At 43.7% G+C, this 21,925-nt stretch overlaps 1 protein-coding gene across 3 annotated transcripts; it reads right to left on the bottom strand.

The window, feature by feature from the left end:
* Positions 1-639: 639 nt before the first annotated feature.
* IL17RA (interleukin 17 receptor A) lies at positions 640-20,900 on the bottom strand. Of its 3 annotated transcripts, XM_039708174.1 has the most exons (13): positions 20,781-20,900; positions 14,885-14,909; positions 12,887-13,033; positions 11,382-11,506; positions 10,260-10,386; positions 8,817-8,864; positions 8,573-8,730; positions 7,296-7,373; positions 6,789-6,864; positions 6,690-6,704; positions 5,287-5,388; positions 4,189-4,230; positions 640-3,486 (listed from the first exon to the last, which is right to left on the bottom strand). In XM_039708174.1, exons 1-13 carry the CDS (start codon positions 20,898-20,900, stop codon positions 1,988-1,990), a joined length of 2,562 nt encoding a protein of 853 aa, XP_039564108.1. In that variant the 3' UTR covers positions 640-1,987. The 3 variants fall into 3 exon arrangements, with proteins under 3 accessions (XP_039564108.1, XP_039564111.1, XP_039564110.1); XM_039708176.1 differs by lacking the exon at positions 14,885-14,909 and having other exon boundaries at positions 1,988-3,486; positions 20,781-20,886; XM_039708177.1 differs by lacking the exons at positions 11,382-11,506; positions 14,885-14,909; positions 20,781-20,900 and having other exon boundaries at positions 641-3,486; positions 12,887-13,010.
* Between the last annotated feature and the right edge of the window lie 1,025 nt (positions 20,901-21,925).

The raw sequence follows: 21,925 nt of genomic DNA on the forward strand, positions 1-21,925 counted from the left end.
TATTTGAGAAGGGAATGACTAAGGCAAGGAAATTCAGATGGCACTTCTGAGCTTCCTATTTAAGTGATTTATAGGAATTTATACCACTTGAAAAAGACTCATGAGGAAAAAAAAATCAGATTTAGATGTTAATTGCTGTAAGATAAAAGAAACTTTTAGAAGTGGGATCATCAGGATGGCAATTACTGACACAATCTGGGAAATGGGCTCTCACTGGAGAAGCACTGAGATCACAGTTGTCTCCTGCTCAGCTCCTGTTGGGTTAGATTGGATTCCTGTTGGAGCAGGAAGGCTCCCAGACTTAAGTCTGGATCTCTGCAGAGATTGTCCCTTTGTTACTAAGCTGTCCTAAGAGTCCTGCATGGAAAACGGAAATTGCAAACAATTCCTTTACCACTCCTTTTGAAGGGATGGAGGGATGCTTCCCATGGCTGCAGGCCCTCAGCTCTGTCCAGCTCATTTCCATACTGTGCTTTGCAGGAATATTTTGACATTCATGAGCTAGTTCAGTTCTGGCTCAGTTTTGCCTCAGATTTCTGTAACAAATACTAAGAACTTAACATAACTCAACATAAGGAGTAAGGCAGAATTGAGGACACAGAAGTATTTAAGTGAATATATCCAAAAAACTATTCTTCATTTTTAATTTAAGGAAAAAAAACCCCACAGGTTAGACACAAAACTATAAAATACACACACTACAAAATAAATTTTAAGACCAAAGAATAGATTCTTTTCTGAGACATTAAATTTTAAAAAAGCTGAGATAAAAGATGTTTTGACAAGTAAACTTAGATGGATGGGAAGATGACAAAGAAGAAAGGCCTGGATGTATTTACATCTCACAGGCTGTTATCCAGTGGGCTGCAGAAACAGGGATAAGAAACAGGGTCAACGTCAGCCTCACCATCACTGCTCCTGGAAGATGACTCCCTCAGTCTGTTCAGTATTTCACTGTGGTTAACCTGAACTACCTGTGCTTCAGCTTAAATCCACACATCTTACAGTTGTTTTTGCTCAGCCTCCCTTAACTCAGATATAATTTCCACTCTAAAGCAGCATCTGCTGAGGCTACACTTTTTCCTCCTCCAAAATAGTCCTTTATTTCCTTGTGTGTCACTATCTATATCTTCAGTTCACATCTTCCTGGTGCTAAGCTATGCAAAAGCAAATAGCACTGCAGCAGTGTGTCACAGAATACATCAGATTCCCCTGATTCTGTGATTCTGTATTCAGCCCCACATCTCTTAAAACTGTAAAAAAATCCCAAATTCCATTTCTTGGTCTCCTCTTCCCCCTCCACTGCTGTTGCTCTCTCCCAGTAGAGAGTCAGGAAGAGTTATGGAGACTCTCAATTTAAACATCTATCCCACTTATTCTCAGCTATTCCACTTGATTTCCAAATAACCATGGAAATGCAGTTGCAAGTGAATGATGAGTGGGGGAAAAAAAAATCTTTAGGCACATTTATCAACCAGGTAGAGACAGCCTTAATCTAGCTGAAATTTAAGGCACATGTCTTTAATACACTATTTACAAGGAAATGTTCAAAATGTGTATTAAAATGGCAATGCAAATATCACCATGTTATCTAAACCTATTTTCTAAACCATGCCTGTGACTTTTATCCAGTGCAATAGAATCAGCACAGCTGGAGGGCATTTTGAAGGCACGAGTGGATGAGCCACAGTAATTTTTCTGCCATCCATCAGTGAGAATTCAGTGTCATGCTTTTCCCCAAGGAACAGAAACACTGTCTGTTCTTTCACAGGGGTGGCCACTACTCCTGGCTTCTCTCCACAGAGACTGGAAGCAACATTCCACATCTGCTGGGCACTGCTGCACTCCAGCAGCACAGGAAGGTGCCAGCACTAAGCCATTTACAATACAAGGATGAGGACAGTGCTGGAAATGCAGTCTCAGTACTGCTCTGCATGGCACCACCTTCCATCCCTGCATTTCAAACAGGGCAGGTCCCAGGCAGAGCCTAACAGTCTTCCAAAGATTGGTCCATGTCCATCACCTCTGCTGGGTAGCTCCAGCTAGAGCACCTCTGGATGTCCTGGAAAAACAGCTGCTTCTGGAGGCTCTTCAGACTGCTCAAAACCTCTGGAGAGAGCTCATGGAAGCCCCCCTGCTGTTCCTGATCCTCCTCCTCTTCCTCCTCCTCCTCCAGAAGGTCCTCAGGAGGCAGAGGGGAGCACCTGGAGATGTAGCCCTGGTCTGACTGCACTGACTGTCTCTGGTCTTCGCAGTGCTCATCAAAGACCAGCTGGTGCTGCGTGTCAGCCTCCCCCTGGCAGAGACATGGCTCTGAAGGAATGACACCCTGCTGATAAAGGGGGTACACGAGTCCGTTCAGATGATCACTCAGGTCATCTGACAAGTTTGCAGGACTCTGGTCAGCTACTGAAGCTTCAGAGCCATCGTGGAGGATGACGTTATTCCTCATTGGAAAGCTGGTCTCCAGAAGAGGAACTGCTTCCATACAGTCCTCATTGCTCAGCACATGGTGACTGAGTATATTTCTGTCTTCCACGGAAGAGACTGGCTCCACTACCTGAACTGGAGGAACATCCATAGGAAGGACCACAGTCTGGGAATTTGGATGCCCACATGGATTAAGCTGAGGCTGCAGCTGGCAGCCTGTACTTTCACCTTCGTGCACGTGGAGGTCGATGGTGTAACAGCAGCCGGGGTCAGGCTCACGTAGGTGCAGCTGGTGTTTCACAATTCCACCTGGCTCACTCAGCAGTGAATCCACCTGGCTCTCTCTGTTCAGGGAATGCAGCTCTTCATCGCTATCCAAACAGATGGTTTCACTCTCAAACCAGTCTGGGTGCTCAGTCTGCCAATTCTTGAACTTCTCTATGGCGTCTTTCAACTTCCTCCCACTGGGGGTATCGATGTAATTTTCAGCTGTGATTTCCTGGATTCGATGGATCCGCCCAGGCTCAAACTTCTCCAGATCCTGAATCCGAAAATAAATATCCTCAAACTTGTCCATCAGCTGGTATCTGGATGTGACATTGAACAGATCAGGTATATCTCTCTCACTACTTATTCCCTCGAAGTAGCAAACTATGTACATTCCAAAACAGGCTGGCTTCTTGAAATCTGGCAGGATCAGATTCAAGGCTGGGGTGAACAGGTCTCCCACTGGCTTTTGCTGATCTTGCTTGAGACACACGGGCTCACTGCCGAGCATGGCCTGCCATTTGGCCTGGGTGCCCCGGGAACACAAGATGATGATCTTTGAAGACAGCTCTTCCATTTCCTTCTTCTGCTTTGTGAGCCAGGGCAAGGGCCCCAGCTCCGAGATGTGGTGGTCCTCCAGCAGATCCAAGGCCACAGCAGTGCCACAGACTGTCATCAGGAACTCAGCAAACTTCAGCACCACGTCCACGTAGAGCAGGTGATCAGCAGAGTACACAATCCAAACCTTCCGCAGCTTCAGGGGCGGCAGGGCCAGCTCGGTGTACGGTGCTGATGGAAGACAAAAATATTAATTACAGCCACATTCCCCACATTGCAAAGGTGTGAGTCAGCACTAATCAGCCACAGGAGGGTATTAACAAAACTTTTAAGCTTTAATGCTATTTTGGCAACGTACGTGGACAACATCTCATTTTGTAAATTTAATATGAAAGTGCAGACACAGTGAAGCTGTGATTTATGATAATGCCCAGATGATTCATCAACTTTCACCTCACAAAAACACTGCTGCAGCTTCAAGAGGTTTGCAAATATTGCTGTATTTTCTGGTGGAGAGCTCAGTGCATCCATCCCAAACCAATCTGCTATTTGTTATGGCCTAGATGATTACCAAAGCTTCTTCTGCTTGTACATCCTTGGCTGGCTCAAAAGTCTCTAGGTTTGCAAATATTGCTGTATTTTCTGGTGGAGAGCTCAGTGCATCCATCCTAAACCAATCTGCTATTGTTATGGCCTAGATGATTACCAAAGTTTCTTCTGCTAGTACATCCTTGGCTGGCTCAAAAGTCTCCCCACAAATACAGCATTTCAAACTCCATAGACAAAGCTTCTTTTAGCTAAACAGGAAGATCCTAAGGCTACTTTTGGTTCCAAGAAGCATCTATAGAGTAGTTAGAGCCTACAAAAGCCCCTTCTGGGCAACTGTGTTAGACCTGCATGACAGGTGCTTGACAAAAGCCAGAGGCATCTTACCAGCTTGCACATTGTCGTGGTTGCATTTCCCTCGCCGGCGCCCTGCAAGAGAGATAGTCACTGTCACTTCTGAAAGCAGGAAGCAAGATTAAATGCTTAAAATCACACCACCTTCCACAGATTAGGTTAAAAATAATATCTTTAACTGTAGGGAGATAAAGCTGTAAGGAGGGAGAAACCTAATAAAAAACTATACTGAATGAATAAAGACTCCTCTACAGCCAGTTCTTGATATATTTTTCCTTTGAGAGGAGACAGTGCACTCAAAATGTACTTTCAGCATCTTCCCCAAATCCTGGCAGTCTCAAGTACAGAACCCCCAACTGTCCTGTGACCTCTTTTAGGTCACCTCCTGAGGCTTTTTAAATATGTATTTTTCTTAAGAAGCTTCTCTGAAGAGATGACTAAAATGTCCCTAGCTGCATCTTATAGACAAATTTGATGTTAAGAAATTTTCCAAAAGGTTACCAACTCTTCCTCTCATGTAAAAAGAAAACAAAACAAGCAGTGAGTTACACAGCTTCCCTAAGATAACTGCCTCATGGCTGCAGCACAGAAAACTAGGAGTTGGCCCTTAAATACCCAATTTTCCAAGATTGCTTGATGTCAGTCTCTCTTCTGTTTTTTTTTTCCTTCCACTTCAATTGAAAAACCTTATCTAATCTCACAATAGTATAAAATTAATTTTGCAGAGACTTTGGGGAACAGGGGGAAGACTACAGTGTGGACAAACAGGAAGCTCCTGTTCTGCAACACTCTTATGCAATGCAGGGGAAAAATAACTGCAAAAATCTGCAGCAATCTGCAGGAAACAAAGGGCTGAAATATGAAATTCCTCTTTTCCCTCATGAACACTGCAGTGCTATGAACATGGAGCATCAGAGAGGATAATCTCTGGAAGGCTTTACTTATTTAGTGGATGGTATAAGGACAGTGCAAGTCCTAAAATGTAAAACACAAGCTGTTTTCATAGGCATTATCTCAGTAGCAAGGCATCAGAACAGCAAGGAACTAAACCACAATAGGAATAGGTACAAAAGGAGAAAAAAATATTCTTTAGCATTGGATTTTTTTCTTCCTGGCTGGTATGAGTCTCACCTGCTCGTCTTTTAGTCATACACAGCACAGCTGTTATGACTGACCCCACCAGCAACACAGAGATCCCAGTGATACACCAGTAGAGCCATATCATCATGTCATCTGCAAAACAAAACCACTCCTCAGACACCAAAGCAGAAGGTCCTTGAGCAGCAGAAGCCAAGGGAGCAGGACCCTGGCTTTGCTGAGCAGAACAGTACTTCCCCCTTAGAATCCAGAGGCACTTCTCCAAACCAATTCCTGCTTGCATGGTGGTGCTTGCACCATAAACTTGCTCCACACAAGGAACCATATGTGCAGCACACTGCAAGCACAGATCAAGAACCTTCCTCTAAATAGCAATGTTTACCCAGCTTTGACAGGCTTGCTGCCCATGTCCTGCCTGCTCATGTAATCTAGCTTAAAAAAAATTAAATATCACTATTTTGGGTCATGAATTTCAGTTTACAGGTGTTTTTCCTTTTTTAATTTTTTTTTTCAGTCTTGGGCAAAAGATCCTTACAGGTGTTGCAGCCAAAAAAAGAGATGTCAAATCATTATGCACAAGTTATCTTGACATTCATAAAAATGAATATATGCATGCTATTCTCTCCAAAAGCTGCTTTATATTATGCAAATTTTTTAACACTGAGCAAAGTGACAGAAAGTATTTTATATTAAGACTCTTCTTGTCAAAACTGCTTCTCAAAGAATTCTATGCAAGTGAAGTGTCTATCAAAAAAAATTGCTCTTTAAGGTTCACACTGCATACAAATACTTGCCTCATTAAATCATGGTGAAGTCATTCTTAGCACAATTAATTCTGAACTCAGTGTTACAAGGGGACTGTTAAAAGGAATTTTAGACACCAGGCTCTCATCTCCATCAGAGAGATTTATTGCACATATTGATTGTGATACCTGGCTGGGTAAGCTTGGTGGCTCAAAAGAGGGACCCTGAACAAAGAAGTCCTTGAGTAATTAACCCTTATGACCTAAACTCTCCATCTGTCACATGATGTTCCAGACCAAGAGCATTATTAGGCTCTGGGGTCTCCTTGCTCTCTGTTGGTTTGCTGTTTTGTTACCAAGTGGTTGCCAAGTGCTGATCTTCACATCCTCTGAGATTCCAGTGGGAGCTTTGGTGGGTTCCCAAAATGGTTGGTACAGTTCATACACCACCTGTGGGCTGTCCACTATTTGCAAATAACATAAAACGGAGCTTTGGTGGGTTCCCAAAATGGTTGGTACAGTTCATACACCACCTGTGTATGAACTGTATGTCCACTATTTGCAAATAACATAAAATTTCCAACAGGGACATTTCCTGCCCATTGGGTCATTCACAGGGAGGATCATTTCTCATTCTACACAACAGGAGAAGAGCAGCAAAAAAAGTTTCAGGGCATTGGAAGAACTTCTTACCCGATGGCTCTGTACCTGCAAAAGACAAGAGTTATGTTAAAAAGTCAGTTCTTAGCTGTAAAACAATGGGGATCTAATTTACAGAGAAGTGGTTCTCACTTGGAACTGGATCACATGGGATGAAAGCAGCGTGTCTCAGACAGTCTGTGCCACAGTTTGCAAAGAATGGCTGAATCTGCAATTGAAAAGAATCCAGAAAACAGAAGTTATTATTAAAAGAAATTTTGTTCCCTGATTTACTTTCTCCCTGCCTCAATGTTCCTTGTATTTTAGGACAGAGACACAGAGTTCCCATTTCCCTTCAGAAAACAAGATTAATCAAGAATTCTTATACCATACATGACAAAGGCTGTGAGCTCCTGAGGTTGCACATTTGCCATTCTCACTCCCATAATCTCTGACTTGGCAGCCACTAAGAAAAAGCCACTGACTAGGGAGAATACCTATACAAAAACTCTTTCAGCCATAATATTCCCCTGAATCAGGTAATTACAGATTAGCCAATCTCAGAACAAAACACTGAAAAAAAACCAAAACCCTGACATTCCTAGGGTGTTCACTGCCTTGACTGTGAAGGAAGGACACAGGACAACAGTGTGATCCCACCTGTACTTTGTATCTGCAGCAAGCTTTTATGTTCTTCTCTATTTTGATTGTGACATTCACTTGCTGCTGTAGTCCCTCCTGCAGAAATCAGATGCAAGTTATAAGGGAAGAAAACTGAATGAAAGTAGGAAAAAAGAAGAAAAAGCTGATGTGAAAAAATGGAGTGGTCTAAAGAAGCAGAAGCTATTTTTTTCCTTTTGAACAAGAAGCCCACAGAGACCAGGATGGGTAAAGGATCTGGCCACATCTCCTGTGTGACAGACGTGGTAATGCAATTAATACAGCAGGCCAAGACTGCACAGGTAACAGGAAGTAATTAGGGATGCACCTCATACAAGTTCAAAGGAGTTAAACTTAAGGTTCTTAACAATGTAGATGTCTTCAGCTTTGTAATGTGTAAACATTAACAAGATTCCTTGTTTAATTAAAAGCAGCTGCCAACACTACTTCTGACACTAGAACAGGCAAGTAAGTTGCCCTTGCTACCTGCTGTACACAATCAATATAATGATAACCTAACTCTTCACAGAGATTAGCAGATACAAACTCCAAAATGAGGTGTATTCCCTTCCCCCAGGGAAATACTCACTCAGCCGTCCCATCCGTGTCAGTAATAGCTTAAACATACCAGTGCATGCAGTACTAAGGGTTTTAAGTGTTAAGGAATAGAAAGATTAAACAAACTGAATGCCAACATATCTGCCCTCACACAAGGAAGGGTGGAGAGTGATTCCAAATATTCAGTATTTCTCCTCCCTCAAATGCCTGATGGGAAACATTTTTTATATTGGAACACAGTCTGGACACTTTGAGCTTCTCAGCAACACAGACTGCAAGACCTACAGAAACTGATTCTCAGCTTGAATGAAGCATCTGTTAGTAAATCAGTCACTCTTTATATAAAAAAATTAATTAACACCTTCCTGTGATCATCTTTGATAAAATACTTCAATGATTTATTGAAACTTTGCATCTCAAACTGGTTAATTTGCTTAGTCTTAGCACCCCAGGCACTGGCTTGAAAAAGGTAATAAAGCCCAGATAATCAAATACAAAATTTGACTTTGCAGGTGTTTATAGGCTGCTTCATGCATTATAAAACCTCTTTTTTGATCTTTTATCCACCAAATTCCTCTTTCCAAAGACAATTAAAAAAAATAATCCCTTGAAAATTGTTGTTCAAACATCCTGGTGTAAAATACAACATCCTGATTTAGCAAGCATTTAAGATGTTTGCCTAAATCTCCAGAGCAGGTATGACTTGGCAAGGGACCAACCTCAGTGAAATCCTGTGTGATCATTTTACACCTCTTGTCATTCAGGTAACTGGTCACGTGGATTTGGTACCGGGCTGGCTCCATCCATGGGTGGAATCTCACCAGCAGAGTGGTATCATCCAGACTTTCACCATGGATCCTGGGTTCCCACAAGCTGCCTAGAAGTAGGGCAGATATTCTCACATTTCTCAACTGTCAAATATTCCAACAGAGTGCCCATGTCTATGTGACTCAAAATTTTTACCTGTTTTTATGCATGGGATGGTTCTTTTCATCAGAGAATCACTGCAGTCTGCAAGAAAGACCATCAGTAGCTAGTCAGAAACACTGAACTTCCATTTAGGAAAAAACCACATTTTTTTATCTGAAGTCAGAGACCTAACCAAGCTCTCCTAAACAAACAGACACCTTTGTTCTAAAGCAGTGGCAAAATTCTGTAGAAGAACAGTACTGGTTTCCAGCATATAAACCAGTCCCCACACTGATGTCATGGTGTGTTTAGTTCTTTTTCTTCTCAGAAGAGAGAAAATGAAGGAGACTAAAAAAATACCACACTTAATAGTACAGCAATAATGTAACACTGGTGCAGAAAGGGTCACAATAATGGAATTAAAACTTCATATTCACCCCCACACCTTGTAATCACACCTCAGCAACAGATTCCTCCACAGGCATTCTGACACAGAAAATCAGGAGGTTGGAATCTTTCTTAATCCTAAAACACTCTTCCACATTTCTAATTCCCTTTATTTAGCAGATTGGCCCTGCTTTTTGGGAATTCCTTCAGAGTTAAATCCGGAGTTACATATTCAACATTTAGCAATGTGGGATTTACAACTCTCAGCCTTAAATTATGTCTCTCCTCCAGGGTTTGGACAAAGGAAAAGTAACAACTCCCTGCTTAGACAGCTGAGATAAAACATTTCATATCTCAAATTTCCAACTTTCAAAGTTACCAATTTAAACTTTACAAAGTTTATGAATTTACAGTGTCTCTGTAATTCATGTGTAAGCTTTAACCAGCAAAGCTCTCTGCAGCTGCTGAGCTTAACACCACACATTAGGTTTCTGAAGAACAGTAGAGGATAAAAGCCAGGAAGTTCTGAGTGTGAACAGGGAGAAGAAAGGGTAAGAGGGCTGAAAATGAAGTGCTCCCTCCTCTTTTCCAGCTTACACTGGCTGACACACTCCACACTTTGCCATTTTATAACTACAAAGTCAGCTTGACAACTATAAGCAAGTTAAAAAAAAAGTTAAGAACCAGTTTTCAAGATCTGTATCAAGCACCAAATATTTATGAAGCAGTCAGTGAAGCCAGAGGGACTGCAGATGCTCAGCATCCTTGGGGAACACAGTAAAAATTCTTTTAGTGATAGGAAAATTTTCACATCTACAAGAAAAGGTCAGGCACCCAGCACTACCAAGTTTCTTGGTAAATTATTCCTAACTGTGCCTTTGAAATTGAACTTCACATGTCTAAGATTTAGTACTAGAAGCCAAACTTCTGATTGGGAAATTCTGGCCTGTAATTTCAGCTGCCACAAGCAGAGAGGCAGCTCCAAAAGATTTTAAATTAAGTAAAAAGCAGCAGTGATGTCAGGTCCACAAAGCCCCACATTCCTGCCACAGGTCCACAAACCACCACATTCCTAAACTCAAGGCCTAAGTGAATTAAATCACCTCTTACCAGGCATTGTGAGGGACGTGGACTTGCAATTGTAGTCTCCATTCACACCCAGTTTGGGCAGGTGATACACAGTCACTTGGTAAGTCTGGCCAGGTTCTACTTCAAAACGGTCAAAAGTGAAATTCCACTGAAAACAAAACACATCCACAAGGACTTTAAAGGACAATGTTGTTCTTTCAGCACTGAAATTAACACCTGACTTGGCCCTGTTCCACTGTGTTCCCTCACCCCATGTAACCCTTTAACTGAAGCTTGACTATGAAAAATTGGAACTCAAGTGTATTTAATATACCTGTCTCTTTATCTGTCTCAATTCTTCTGTTTAGAAATAGTTTTTTCTTGGGATCTTTGAGCTGATACAACAGTTTTATGCCAAACCATTGTGTGGAACTTCCATCAAACTACACTCTGAACTGAAAGGAGACTAGAATAAAATACAGTTTCAAGATGGAAATTTCAGCCTAGTATGAATTTTGTAGGACTTTGCAAGTGCTAAGCATTTAGAATTGCATTTATACATATGTAGTTCTGTACCTGGCCATTCCATATACATATATTTTTAAATCTGTACTGTTTTCTGCATCAGCAATGCTGTGCAAATTCTGGGAGAGGCACTCTGGTATTTGGTAAGTGGTAAGCCAACTATGGCCAAATTCTGTGTGGTTAAGGAATGAATTCCTTATTGTTTATATTCCTTACTGCTGTGGATGCTCAGCACTTTTCTGATGAGTTTCCTAGAAGGAGTGTAAGCTGAAGGACCACTCCCAAGGTTGGTGCTTTCCTCCACAAGAAGAGAGTACAAGAAAGAAGTGGAAGCAATAGTTAAGAGTTGAGTTTAAAAGCTATGCAATGTCATGCTCTCTAGCAGAATGCAAGAACCCCTACAATTATTTGCTTTAAGCAACCTCCCGAGTGATCACACGTGCCAGGCAGCTAAAAGCAGCAATTCTTAAAACCTGAAGGATGGGCAGAGTGAAAGAGAAATGGGAAACGACAGCAGATCCAGTCCAACACAGACTCCAAGCAGCCTGCACTTTTTAATCAATACCCTTGCCATGAAACAGTGAAAGCAGAAACAATTCCACGGACTAGAAAACGTAATTTGGAGCCCTGTGCACTCACCCGGCCTCCATCTGGACGGACCTGAAGGGGCAGGTTGTTCTGGAAGTCAAACTGGGCACAGATCTGCTGATTGCTGTTCACCTGCATGACGGCGAGCTCGGCCCCTTCCAGACAGCGGATGCTGGCTGCAGGGACACAGGGACAAAGGTGCTCATCTGTCCCTCTCCCCTGCACATGGAGGGGCTGCAGCCCCCACAGAGAGCACCACGGTGTCTAGCCTTGCCACAGTCTAAGTGCTTTGAGGATCCCAACATAAAGATACAGAAGAGTGAGCATGCAGGGTTGACTAACAGCACTCCCAGCCCAAAGGCTGTCCTGCAAGGCAAAGCTACATCTGTGCAAACAAAGGAGCAGAGGAGAAGGTGACTGCATTCTCCACCACCCTGGCAGCTCCACAGATGTGGCATTGTGCTGAGCTCTCTCAAAGCTGCCTGGTGCAGCTTGGGTGCCAAAATAAACATGCCTTTGTTTTGGTACACACAGTCCCAGGGAGAGAGCTGACAGGCACAGGTGAGTTCAGTGACTGGGTTACCTGAGCCACACCTGCTGCTACACTACCACAGCTACACACCATAACTCTACAACCCTCAGACACAGCCCCTGCAGAAGGAAGACATGAATGTGTTTAATTCTGTCTCAAAGCAGTGCAAAACCTTGGACAAGAGTATGCAAGGGAAGCATCATTTACAGACAAACAATCAAAGATATTTGGGGAGTGAGAAAATGTGACTTATTGGTAGTCATTTACTCCAACAGTGAGACAATTATTGCTTTACCAAGGCACACAAAGACGAGATTACAAAACAAAATTAAGCAGCCAACCTCTCAAATTTCAAAGATCTGCTTTCATGACTTGAAGTCATAATTCTCCTCTCTATCTGGTGGAACCCTAGATGCTGAGAATTTTAAACTTTCTGTGCTTAAAGGCACAGACCCACAAGAGAACACCACATTTGACCTGAGGCTGTGAAGAAGGCTTCCAAAATTGATTGATAGTACTGGGATTACGGGTGTGCAGTTGGCTAGAAGTGTGTGATATCACAGGGTGGAAAACTTAAGAGTTTGGGATTTTAGAATATAGAAGTAAATATGAAGGAAGAGGGTGGTTTTAGGGTGGAGGCAGATTGCTCTTCTTTTCCTTCTTCTTCATGGGTTTGGGTGGCATTTTGTAATTGGGCAGAAAAGTCCTCATTTGCGGGCTTCCAGCGATCAGTTACTGGGTTAAAAGGGAAAATAATCTAGGTGTCCTTTCTTAATTGGATAGTTTAGTCTTAAAAGACCTTGTAACAAGACATACTTAGCCATTTTGTGCCTTGCTAATGAAAAGCTGCCAAACTCAGAGTAATGAGACTATTTTACTGATAAGAAATAATAAATACCTGAATCTGAACATGAACTACCATCTCAAGTGCCTTCAACCCAGACCCAGAGACACTGATATCTATCCTTACCAGATCACACCTTTTCCCTCTGCTCCATGCTCAAATTAAACAACCACCACTTACCATCCGTGGCCACTTTCCACTCTATCTGAAGCACAGGGACCAGTTTTCCATCCTCCTTACGGAAAACATCAGAAGAAACGTGGAGACTGCTGGGAGCAGAGGGAGTCCAGGCAGTGACCTTCAGCCAGCTCGGCTCCATGCAGGTGCCTGTCCAGCAAATGACACCCACATTTAGACTGGGGGCTGAGGAAGCTCTGCTTCATTGCAATTCTGATCTGCTCTTTGGGGCAGCTTTATTCTCAGGGGAAAGCTGGGTGCTTCCAGCTCAAAAAGGCAGTTTTCTGTATGGAAGTACTCTGTAAATTGTCTGTAATAATCTGAGCTTATTCTAGTAACTTCCTCTTTTCCTTAAAATCTGTTAGCACTTGTCACAATCAGTGTAGTCAGGCTAAACAGGTCAAGTAAGTTTGCTCAGTATCTCCTTTAACCTTCTGCTGAAACAGACCTATGTTAGTGCTAATTTCCAGCCTTGCAGGGATAAGAAATCTGTCAGATACCCAGGGAAATGGTTTCAATAGTTCATTACCCTCCCATAGTTAATTACCTTGGTTAATTACCAAACTGCTTTTCCTCAAATTTGAATACACATCTGAATTCAGCTTCCAACAACTGCCTGTTATGCCTTGCCTAAATTAATGAGCTCCCTGGACAGAAAAATAAACTATGCTTGTCAACAGAGTGTTAGGGAGAACTGGTCCTGTAAAGTCATCAGAAAGTGGAATCAGGTATGACAGGCATCAGACAGACATGATCTACTTAGGCTTTTGTAACACATTTGACTTCTCAGAGCATGTTAAAAATAGCACAGTCAGGCCCCTCTAAAGTACATTTTGGGTCTATTTTGATGGATATGTGGTGGTAGCAGTGGAAAGTGGGCACTATCCCTTCAGTCAAAGAGTATGGCTTTAGGCTTAGGAGTAATTAGACTATGCTCCAATGCTTATTTTACAAAAAATATCTACAAAAAGTCTGACAAGAATAAAGTACCTTTCAGCAAAGAGTGTACTAAAAACTGAAAAAAAAAATTCCCCTAGAGCAGAAAAACATAAAAAAGCCATAAAAGATAATTTAAACCAAATATTTAACTTGGACAGCATTTGAATGGTGGTGCTGCATTTTGGCTTGGCTGTGTTGTCAAGCTGTATTCCAGTGGCTCTGTGCCAGTGGGAAATATCAGCCAACCTGATCCCACCCAAACCCCCTCCTGCCAAAGAAGTTTTAAATCTGGTTAACTTCAGCATGGTCCTCTCCCTGATCTGGCAAGCCAAACAAAAATACTGCAAAAAATACTCATGGCTACAAAAATACTCGTGTCAGTATGACACAGGGCTGGGCACTGAGGCAGGAATGAGCTTGCTTAGAACAAGGGCTGCACGGAAAAGCCAAGGAGCTCTGCAGAGCTGCCCAGCTGCCTCCAGGTTCCAAATGGATAATTTCAGAAGATTTTCCATTTTTTTAAGAACATTTTTCATAACGTTACCCATAATTATATCAAGGTCTTTCAGATGCATGCCATTGCTAAGACTTATCTCTTACACCCAATAATTTACATTAACTGCTCTCAACTGCACCCCCTCTATGCCCCTTTTTAAATTCTAGTTCATACACTAATTTTTCATCAAGTATCATAATGGCTTGCAATGAACACTTACTGGCAAACTTGTCCTTAAATTCCCATTTCTTTAAAAATGGATGATCCCAGCTTTAAATAGAAACTAAACAAGTTGGGTTGGGTTTTACTCATGCCACTGCCTACCCCCAAATTCTGTCCCAAAAAAGACAAAAGTTTCCATTCCTCTTCTAGTTGGAGCTTATAATGGATCAAACTGGAAACTCCCAAAACAAGCCATGATAGCAGTGTTTCTCTTTACAACTCTCTGGTTCTAGCAGGAAAAACATGCTGTATGAACCCAGTTAAAAAAAGAAAAGAAAAAAAAATAGAAAATAAAAAAAGCATGATCTGATGAGAAAACTGCAACAAAGAAAAAAATTACTTACTATTTCTTACGAGACAGTTTAAATCCTGTGGGGGAAAGAAACAAGAATATTACTCTCAGAATAAAATTAACAGCAACTTGCTTCTGCTCAGTGCTGGGAGAGGGGCAGGAAAAAACACTTCAGTGACGCACACAAATTGGAAGAATTAACCATGATGGAAACACTGGACTGAGCTGTTAATCAAAAAACCAAAGACACAGGGCATGAAACCTGGGCACAATTTATGTGACATCTCTGAGATCATCCAGTCCAACCTATGACCAAACACTGCTGTGTTCAGGAAAGAAAAATTCATCAGAATTATCACTCATCTCCCATGCCATGACAAATAAAGCTGGATATTATTGTCAACCACTGCCACCATATAGTTCATTTCAGTGGAGCAGGGAGGGCAGTTGGGTTTTTAAATTCTCTACAACTTTCTGAAGTCAACTGCAAGTGTATTTGGGGTTTAGTGTCCAAAGGTATATCTGCATTTTTGGGGAAGGATGCTTGAACAAGCCAGCTGTGCCTCTTGGGAAATGAAAATACCTCAGAGATCAATGCTCACATTTCAGCTCATGTATCTGTTCCTTGGACGGAAAGCAGGAAGATTTGGCATTAAGCTCCTCATGCTTATATAAGGAATAAAACCTGAAAATCTCTTCCAGGCTTTTGCTACACAAGTCACAACAATACACACAGGTATAAATCCAGCCTTCAGGCACCCTTCACAAGAAACATATCCACACTCTAACCACTGCACCACAATGCATCCAAGATAGAGGTACACTTAAAAGCAGCACCTGCAACCTAAATCCTTCACTAATGGAAAAAAAAAAAAAGAAAGAAAAAGGAATGAAAAGCAAAGAAGCAAATGCTGATGAAACAAAACCCAAACTGGCTAACTAAATCACTGAAAAAGAGAAAAATAAAAATTGTGAATACCTGTATGGAAGAATGGATTAAGCTATGAAAATAAATTAGTCCTAACACTTCAGACCCTTTATCAGACTTTTAAAGGTAAATTACATGGCCTGACAAAGCCCCTTATGTGAAAAGGTTTTATCTGAGATGGAGTTAATTTTCTTCACAGCAACTGCTACGGTGCTTTCCACTGAGGGCAAAGAGTGAGTGCCTGCTCTGGGATGAGCCCTCAAGAGGAAACAAAAATAACTGGCAACTAACCAAAGGGATTTTTTCTAATGTAATGATTTCTGTTAAAGCCTATCACTTAATATTCAGTCATTTTGTCCTTTTTCTGTTGCAGTCATCAGTAGTTATTGTACATGGCATCACAACAAAGCCTTACTAAAAGTATAAGGCATTATTAGCCTGAAGAGCAGCAACATCTGCTTTCATTTGAGTGCTGGGGCTCTGCGTCATAGCTGACAGCACAAGTGAGGAAATGCTGCATTTCCCCTTTTTTGTTTAATGATCAATATGAACATTGGTCCAGCACAGTGTACAAAGGGATCCTCTCTTCCTCCAGGTCTGTTATCCCAGGTGAAGCACTCACAAGGATGTTCCCAGCTTTGATGAGGCTGTTGTGCCCTTTCTGACATTTATTAAAACTCCAGAGCTCAATGAGGAGCCATCTGTCTGTCGATAAGGATTCAGAATTGACACTTGGTAATTAAAGCCTTTCTTATCTTTTCAACACCGGGTTTCTATGGGGAAAAACAACAGTATTTTATCTGGTATTTTATCACCAACAGTATTTTATCACCTTGTAGTTTTCAAGGCACTACCTACACATGTGTTTTTCCTACCTGTTTACCTGCCATGCCAGCAACTTTTTTTATGTGCAGCTGACTATACTGAAGTGTTTTAAGCTGCCATCAGTCAGTCAAGCTTTTAGCAGGTTTGCACAAGAAGAGGGGAAGGATTCTCCCACCACAAGGCACCAATTAACTTCTTGGTCCCTTCCCTTTCCAGTCCCCAAAGGGATGACCCAAGAGCTGAAATGCTTCTAAGAACAGCTCATCCACACAGGACGTCCTCACTATTGGCATAAGGAAGCAAAGATAAGCAAAGATAAAGCCACACTGCAGGCAGAGGTATCAGAAGGTCAAGGAAAGGCAAGTCCTAGAAAGCATTTGCCATGAAAAACCCCATCTCCTTTTTGCAGAGCACCCAGGTGAACAGGTCTGGGCACAGCTGAGGGCACACCTTTACACCAAAAAGTGTAACTCCAAACAATGACATTCAAAAGCCAGGAAGCAATCAGAGCAAAAGACCAGTTTGGTTTGCAGCACAGTAAATTAACCACTGTCAGATTTGCACCAGTTCCCTCCTCAGCACCTGAGGAACTACTTGTTGGTTTTTCCTTGTAAAGGTCCAACCAACACAAAACCTTACTTAATGCATTGGCTCATCCAGAGCACATTAACAAAGCTCTGGACAGTACAAATGTTTAACCCAGTTTCCCTACGTGAGTGTGCTGGTTTTGGCTGGAATAGAGTTAATTTCCTTCCCAGTAACTGGTATGGGGCAGTCTTTTGGATTTGGGCTGGAAACAGCGTTGATTACAGAGAAGTTTTTGTTCTTGCTGAGCAGGGCTTGCACAGGCCATTTGTGCTTCCCTAGCATCCCCCTGCCACCAGAAGGCTGGGATGCAGGAACCAGGAGTGGACACAGCTGGGATTGCTGACCCCAGCTACCCACAGGGACACTGTAAGGCATCAAACTCAGCACATAAAGCTGCGGGAACATGAAAAGGGGGATGTTCAGAGTGATGGTGTCTGTCTTTGTTATGTGTGATGGATCCCTGCTGTCCTGGAGGCAGCTGAACACCTGCCTGGCCAGGGGAAGCGGTGAAAAACAACTCCTTGGTTTCCTCTGCTTGTATGCCTCGCTTTTGCTTTGTTTATTCAATGGTCTTTATCTCAACACACACTTTTTCTCACTTTCACCTTTCTGATTCTTTTCTGAGCGAGTGGCTGTGTGGGGCTTGCTTGCCAACTGAGCTTAAACCAGGCCTGACAAGCAAACAGACATGGGAGGAATTAATATGGGAAGCAGATGATTTCTGAGGTGATGCTGAAACTATTCTCAGCAGGACAGGCACACTCAACTCTTCCTGTATTGTCACAAAAAGGTAAGCAACTGTTTCACTCTTTTAAAATGATTTTTGTTTTGCTTTTGACATAAAAAAGAACAGACCATATGCTGCGGAGAATAAGAATCTGAATGAAATAAACCTGGGAAACTGACTAACAGCACCATCCCATAACAATTCAATTAGAATAATGGGAGGCAAAGATTTCCCAGCAGGATGCTGTGGTAGCTAGAAAGAAACCACTGTGAGCCAGGCAAGTGTCCAGTTTTCCTTTAAGGAGCAGCTGATGAATGGGAAGGGCTCCAGCTTTCCAACCTTTGAACCATTCTATGGATCTTCTGAGGATTGGATGATTTGAAGTTTACTGCAGATTCCCTTTTCTAACCCCTTAGCAAAAAGCAGCAGAGATCAACACATGAACACATTACAGGAATAAATGCTGAAGGATGATTTGTTTAAGGCTTGTAGGAAACCAGCATCTTTTACAAAATTGTTTTCATTTTTTAAGCGTTTTTCTCTACAGTTTCTAACTTTTTATCTTGCCCTCATATAAATTCTCAGCAAAATCAAATCCAAATTCAAAAGTTAAAATTTCTTCATAACAATCAGTTCTGACGTTATCTTTATAGTATTTTCATAGTTTTGATCAGTAACCCTTTTCATGCTGAAATTCAATAGTTTTGATCATGAATCCTTTTTCATGCCAAGGAGTGCAGAAATATTTTAACAGCACTCGGTGTGATCATGGGTTATTGTTAACATCCCACACTGCAGAAAGATGCCACAGAGGGGAAGGACAGAAGTCAGTGAACAGCAAGGGCCAAATGAACACATTTGCAAAGGAGACCAGGGAAAAGCAAGATGAACCACCATGGCTCATCTTCATGAGAAATGTTACATCAGTTCCTCTCCAGAGACTTCCAGAGAAGCAAGCTGGCAAGATAAATTTCAGAGACCACACTGCAGCTATCCAGTCCCCCAAAGACAGCAGGGTTATAACCACTGCATTCCCCCAGGCATGCCACATCCCAAAACAGCTACAGCACAACTGCACACAGTGATTTAACACTTGATGGTGAAAAAACAGATGGGTATTTCAGCTGTGGCATGTTTTTCCCCCTGCACATAGGAAAAAAGCCTCTGCAGATGACAGTGGTTACTGGTAAGAGTTGGATTTGCAGCTGTGCTATTCAGCCCTACAGCTGTGGTGAATAAAGCCCATCAAGTGCATTTTCTGGAATTTTAATAAGATGAGCTGTTAACAAGCATTTAGTCTTCCTTTCAGGTGTCTGTAGATATGGCTGTGACACTTTCCCTCCACCACTTCAGCTCCCAGGCAGCCTCTGCCACACAGGGCTTTGCTGAGGAAGCTGCCATGGCTCAGCCTGAGCTGCTCCAGAGCTCAGCAACAGCAGCCTGAGCACGGTGGGTTGGACAAAGGAACAGGGTCCAACCCTGCTCAGCTGCAGCTCTGCTGTTGAACCACACCACAGCCACACGTTGGGAGGTTACCAAATCAGCCTCTGAAAACAGCACAACCCACAGAAAGGGAAGGGGGAACTGTTTGCAACTGTCACGGATTCAGTTGATGGGGCTTTTTCCTACGTGAGTCAGCAGCCTCAAAACTGCTTGAAGAGGCTGCTCCTGGGCTTAAGCTGACTCCTCTTCCTTAAGTCTATCTGCACTTTGGAAATTGGCCCTTTCACACAGCATGTGGCAGCCCAGCATCCATGCATGCTCTGAGTGCACACCAGAGCACAGGGCAGCACGGCTCCTCTGTGAAAGTTGGTGATGTTCTGGTGAGCCCCTCACCAAGTCACTGTGGTCACATTTCCTAAAACACGAGGGACAGACAGCAAGACAAAGTCAGTCAGAGCCCAACCATCCAAGGACTCGCAGAGACTAACTTTAATATATGACTGTCAATTTCTGTGACTAACAGGGTTTGGGATATCATGGTTATGTGAGATGTCTAAGCAACACTGTAATTTTCCCTTTGCCAAAGTTTACGTTTTGTAACTCTGCAATGTCCAGCCTAAAGTAAAATTGCAGAACTGGTCTGTTTTCTTGGGGTCTCTTTAAACAGGAGAGGAGGCAGCAGAGGTCTGGTAAAACATGGGTTAGGATATAGTCAAACATTAGGAGAAGTGTCAGACTAGTAAAAAGACAGGAAATGTGTACAGGAAAAGATCATAGAAGCTTTCACCCCAAAGGACACATTTTGTTTTACACTTGTCTATAGCTGTACCTGACTATCTGCCTTTTTCAGACTGCTGAAAGAGCACCATGGCAAATAAAGCTGCCCAGCTTAGACGACAACTGCCCATTTTCCTGTCTCACTGCTATTGTTAACAGAATTAAAAAGCAAAAGCAGATCTCTTCCCCCTCCTACACACTCCTTCAAAAAAAAAAAACACCACCCAAAAAAAAAAAAAAAGCAAAACAAATTAAAAAAATCCTCAAAAATCACCAGAGAGAGAGTTCACACTCAAAGTTCACTCAGGTTGCTTGGTTCACTTTTTACAGCGCCACAGCACCGGCAGCTCCCGTCTGGCCGGTTTCCCAGGCAGAAAACCAACCAAAACCCGCCTGTTCAAAAACCTCAGGCACATATAACGCTTTCCCCGCGCACTCCTAAAAACCCCCCTCTAACCTGCAAGGAACCGGTTAAAACTTTTAGGACATTGGGCAACGTCAGCTCTTAGCACCGACTCACGTCCTGCTCGGGGGCTGCGGGCGCTTCCAGCGCGGCCGGGGCAACCCCGCCAGGTGTGCGGGGCTCCCGGGGACGGCGGCACCGCCCGGGCCCCGCTCCCCGTCCCACCGCCCGGGCCCGGCGCTCCCGGCGCCGCTTACCGGCTGCGAGCAGGTGAAGGGCGGCTCGGCGTCCAGCAGCAGCCGCAGGGCCGCGGCGGCGGGCGGCCGGGGCAGCAGGAGCGGCAGGAGGAACAGCAGCGGCGGCCCCGCGCCCGCCATCGCCCCCGCTCCGCCGCCCGGCGCTTCCGGGCCCGGGCGGGGCCGCACCTGAGGAGGGGCCGGAGCGGGGCCCGCCCGCCGTGTGGGGCCGCGGCTGGGCCGGGCCGGGGAGCGCCCAGCGGCTCCTCCCCGCCGGGAGCAGCGCCGTCCGGGGCTGAGCTTGGGGTTAAAGAGCCAAACCTGCGGGTCGTCTTCCTGTTTGCGGGTCCCGAGGTCTGCGTGCTCGTCACGGACTCGCCGGGGTTGGAAAGGAGCGGTGCACATCGTCCCTTCCGACACCGCTGCCAGGGCAGAGTCACCCAGAGCGGGTGACACAGGAACGTGTCCGGGAGGGTTCGGGATGTCTCCGGAGGGGGAGACTCCACGGCCTCCCTGGGCAGCTGTCCAGGGCTCTGCCACCCTACTTGTAAAGAAGTTCTTCCTTTTGTTGTGGTGGAACTGCCAGCGCTCGTCTCTGGCTTCGGGTCAATGCCGAGAGCATTAAAAACTGACATCAGCAGCGCTCTGCAGCTGCCGAGCAAAAAGCATTGTAGGTGTATGCTCTGCTTTTCCAATTTTGGGGCTGTTCTAAATGTGTCCACTTCACAGGGAACTCTGCAAACCTCTTACTCGTTCCTGAGGCTCACCCCATTTCAGCTGTCTCACAGGTTTCACACCAGGTTTCGCACTGTTTTCACACTGCAGCACGCCCACAGCCACCTTCACTTGTTCTTTGCCATGGATTTCACCTAATGGCCTCGCACAGAGCTGTAACTCAGCTTGTTCTTTGCCATGGATTTCACCTAATGGTCTCTTGAGTTGCCAGCTCAGGGAGTTTTCCAGCAAAGCTGAGCCCTTTGCTGGGCTTTGACCAAGAGCACGGTGGTTTCCTATGGTTTTGTGGTGGCAAATGTCTAACTGCAGTCTGAGCCTGCAGATAATGAGGTTTCTCTTGGTGAGCCTCCTGCCCTGCACTGATGACACCTACAGGTTTTCCTCACCTCCTGGGTTTTTAACGTTTTGTGCCACCACGATTAAATAGTAAC

The sequence above is a fragment of the Passer montanus genome, unplaced genomic scaffold (genome assembly GCF_014805655.1).
Source record: "Passer montanus isolate IOZ18808 unplaced genomic scaffold, ASM1480565v1 scaffold20, whole genome shotgun sequence".
Taxonomy (NCBI): Eukaryota; Metazoa; Chordata; class Aves; order Passeriformes; family Passeridae; genus Passer; species Passer montanus.

Bases quoted from the DNA above. Each gene is read 5' to 3' on its own strand.
- IL17RA (XM_039708174.1), bottom strand. From the start codon at position 20,900: ATGGCGGGCGCGGGGCCGCCGCTGCTGTTCCTCCTGCCGCTCCTGCTG. The intron at 6,865-7,295 runs GTGGGATCACAC...TTTCAATTGCAG, and splicing joins GCTGCAGATACAAAGTACAG to ATTCAGCCATTCTTTGCAAA. The intron at 3,487-4,188 runs GTAAGATGCCTC...GTCTTCCATCAG, and splicing joins CCACGACAATGTGCAAGCTG to CACCGTACACCGAGCTGGCC.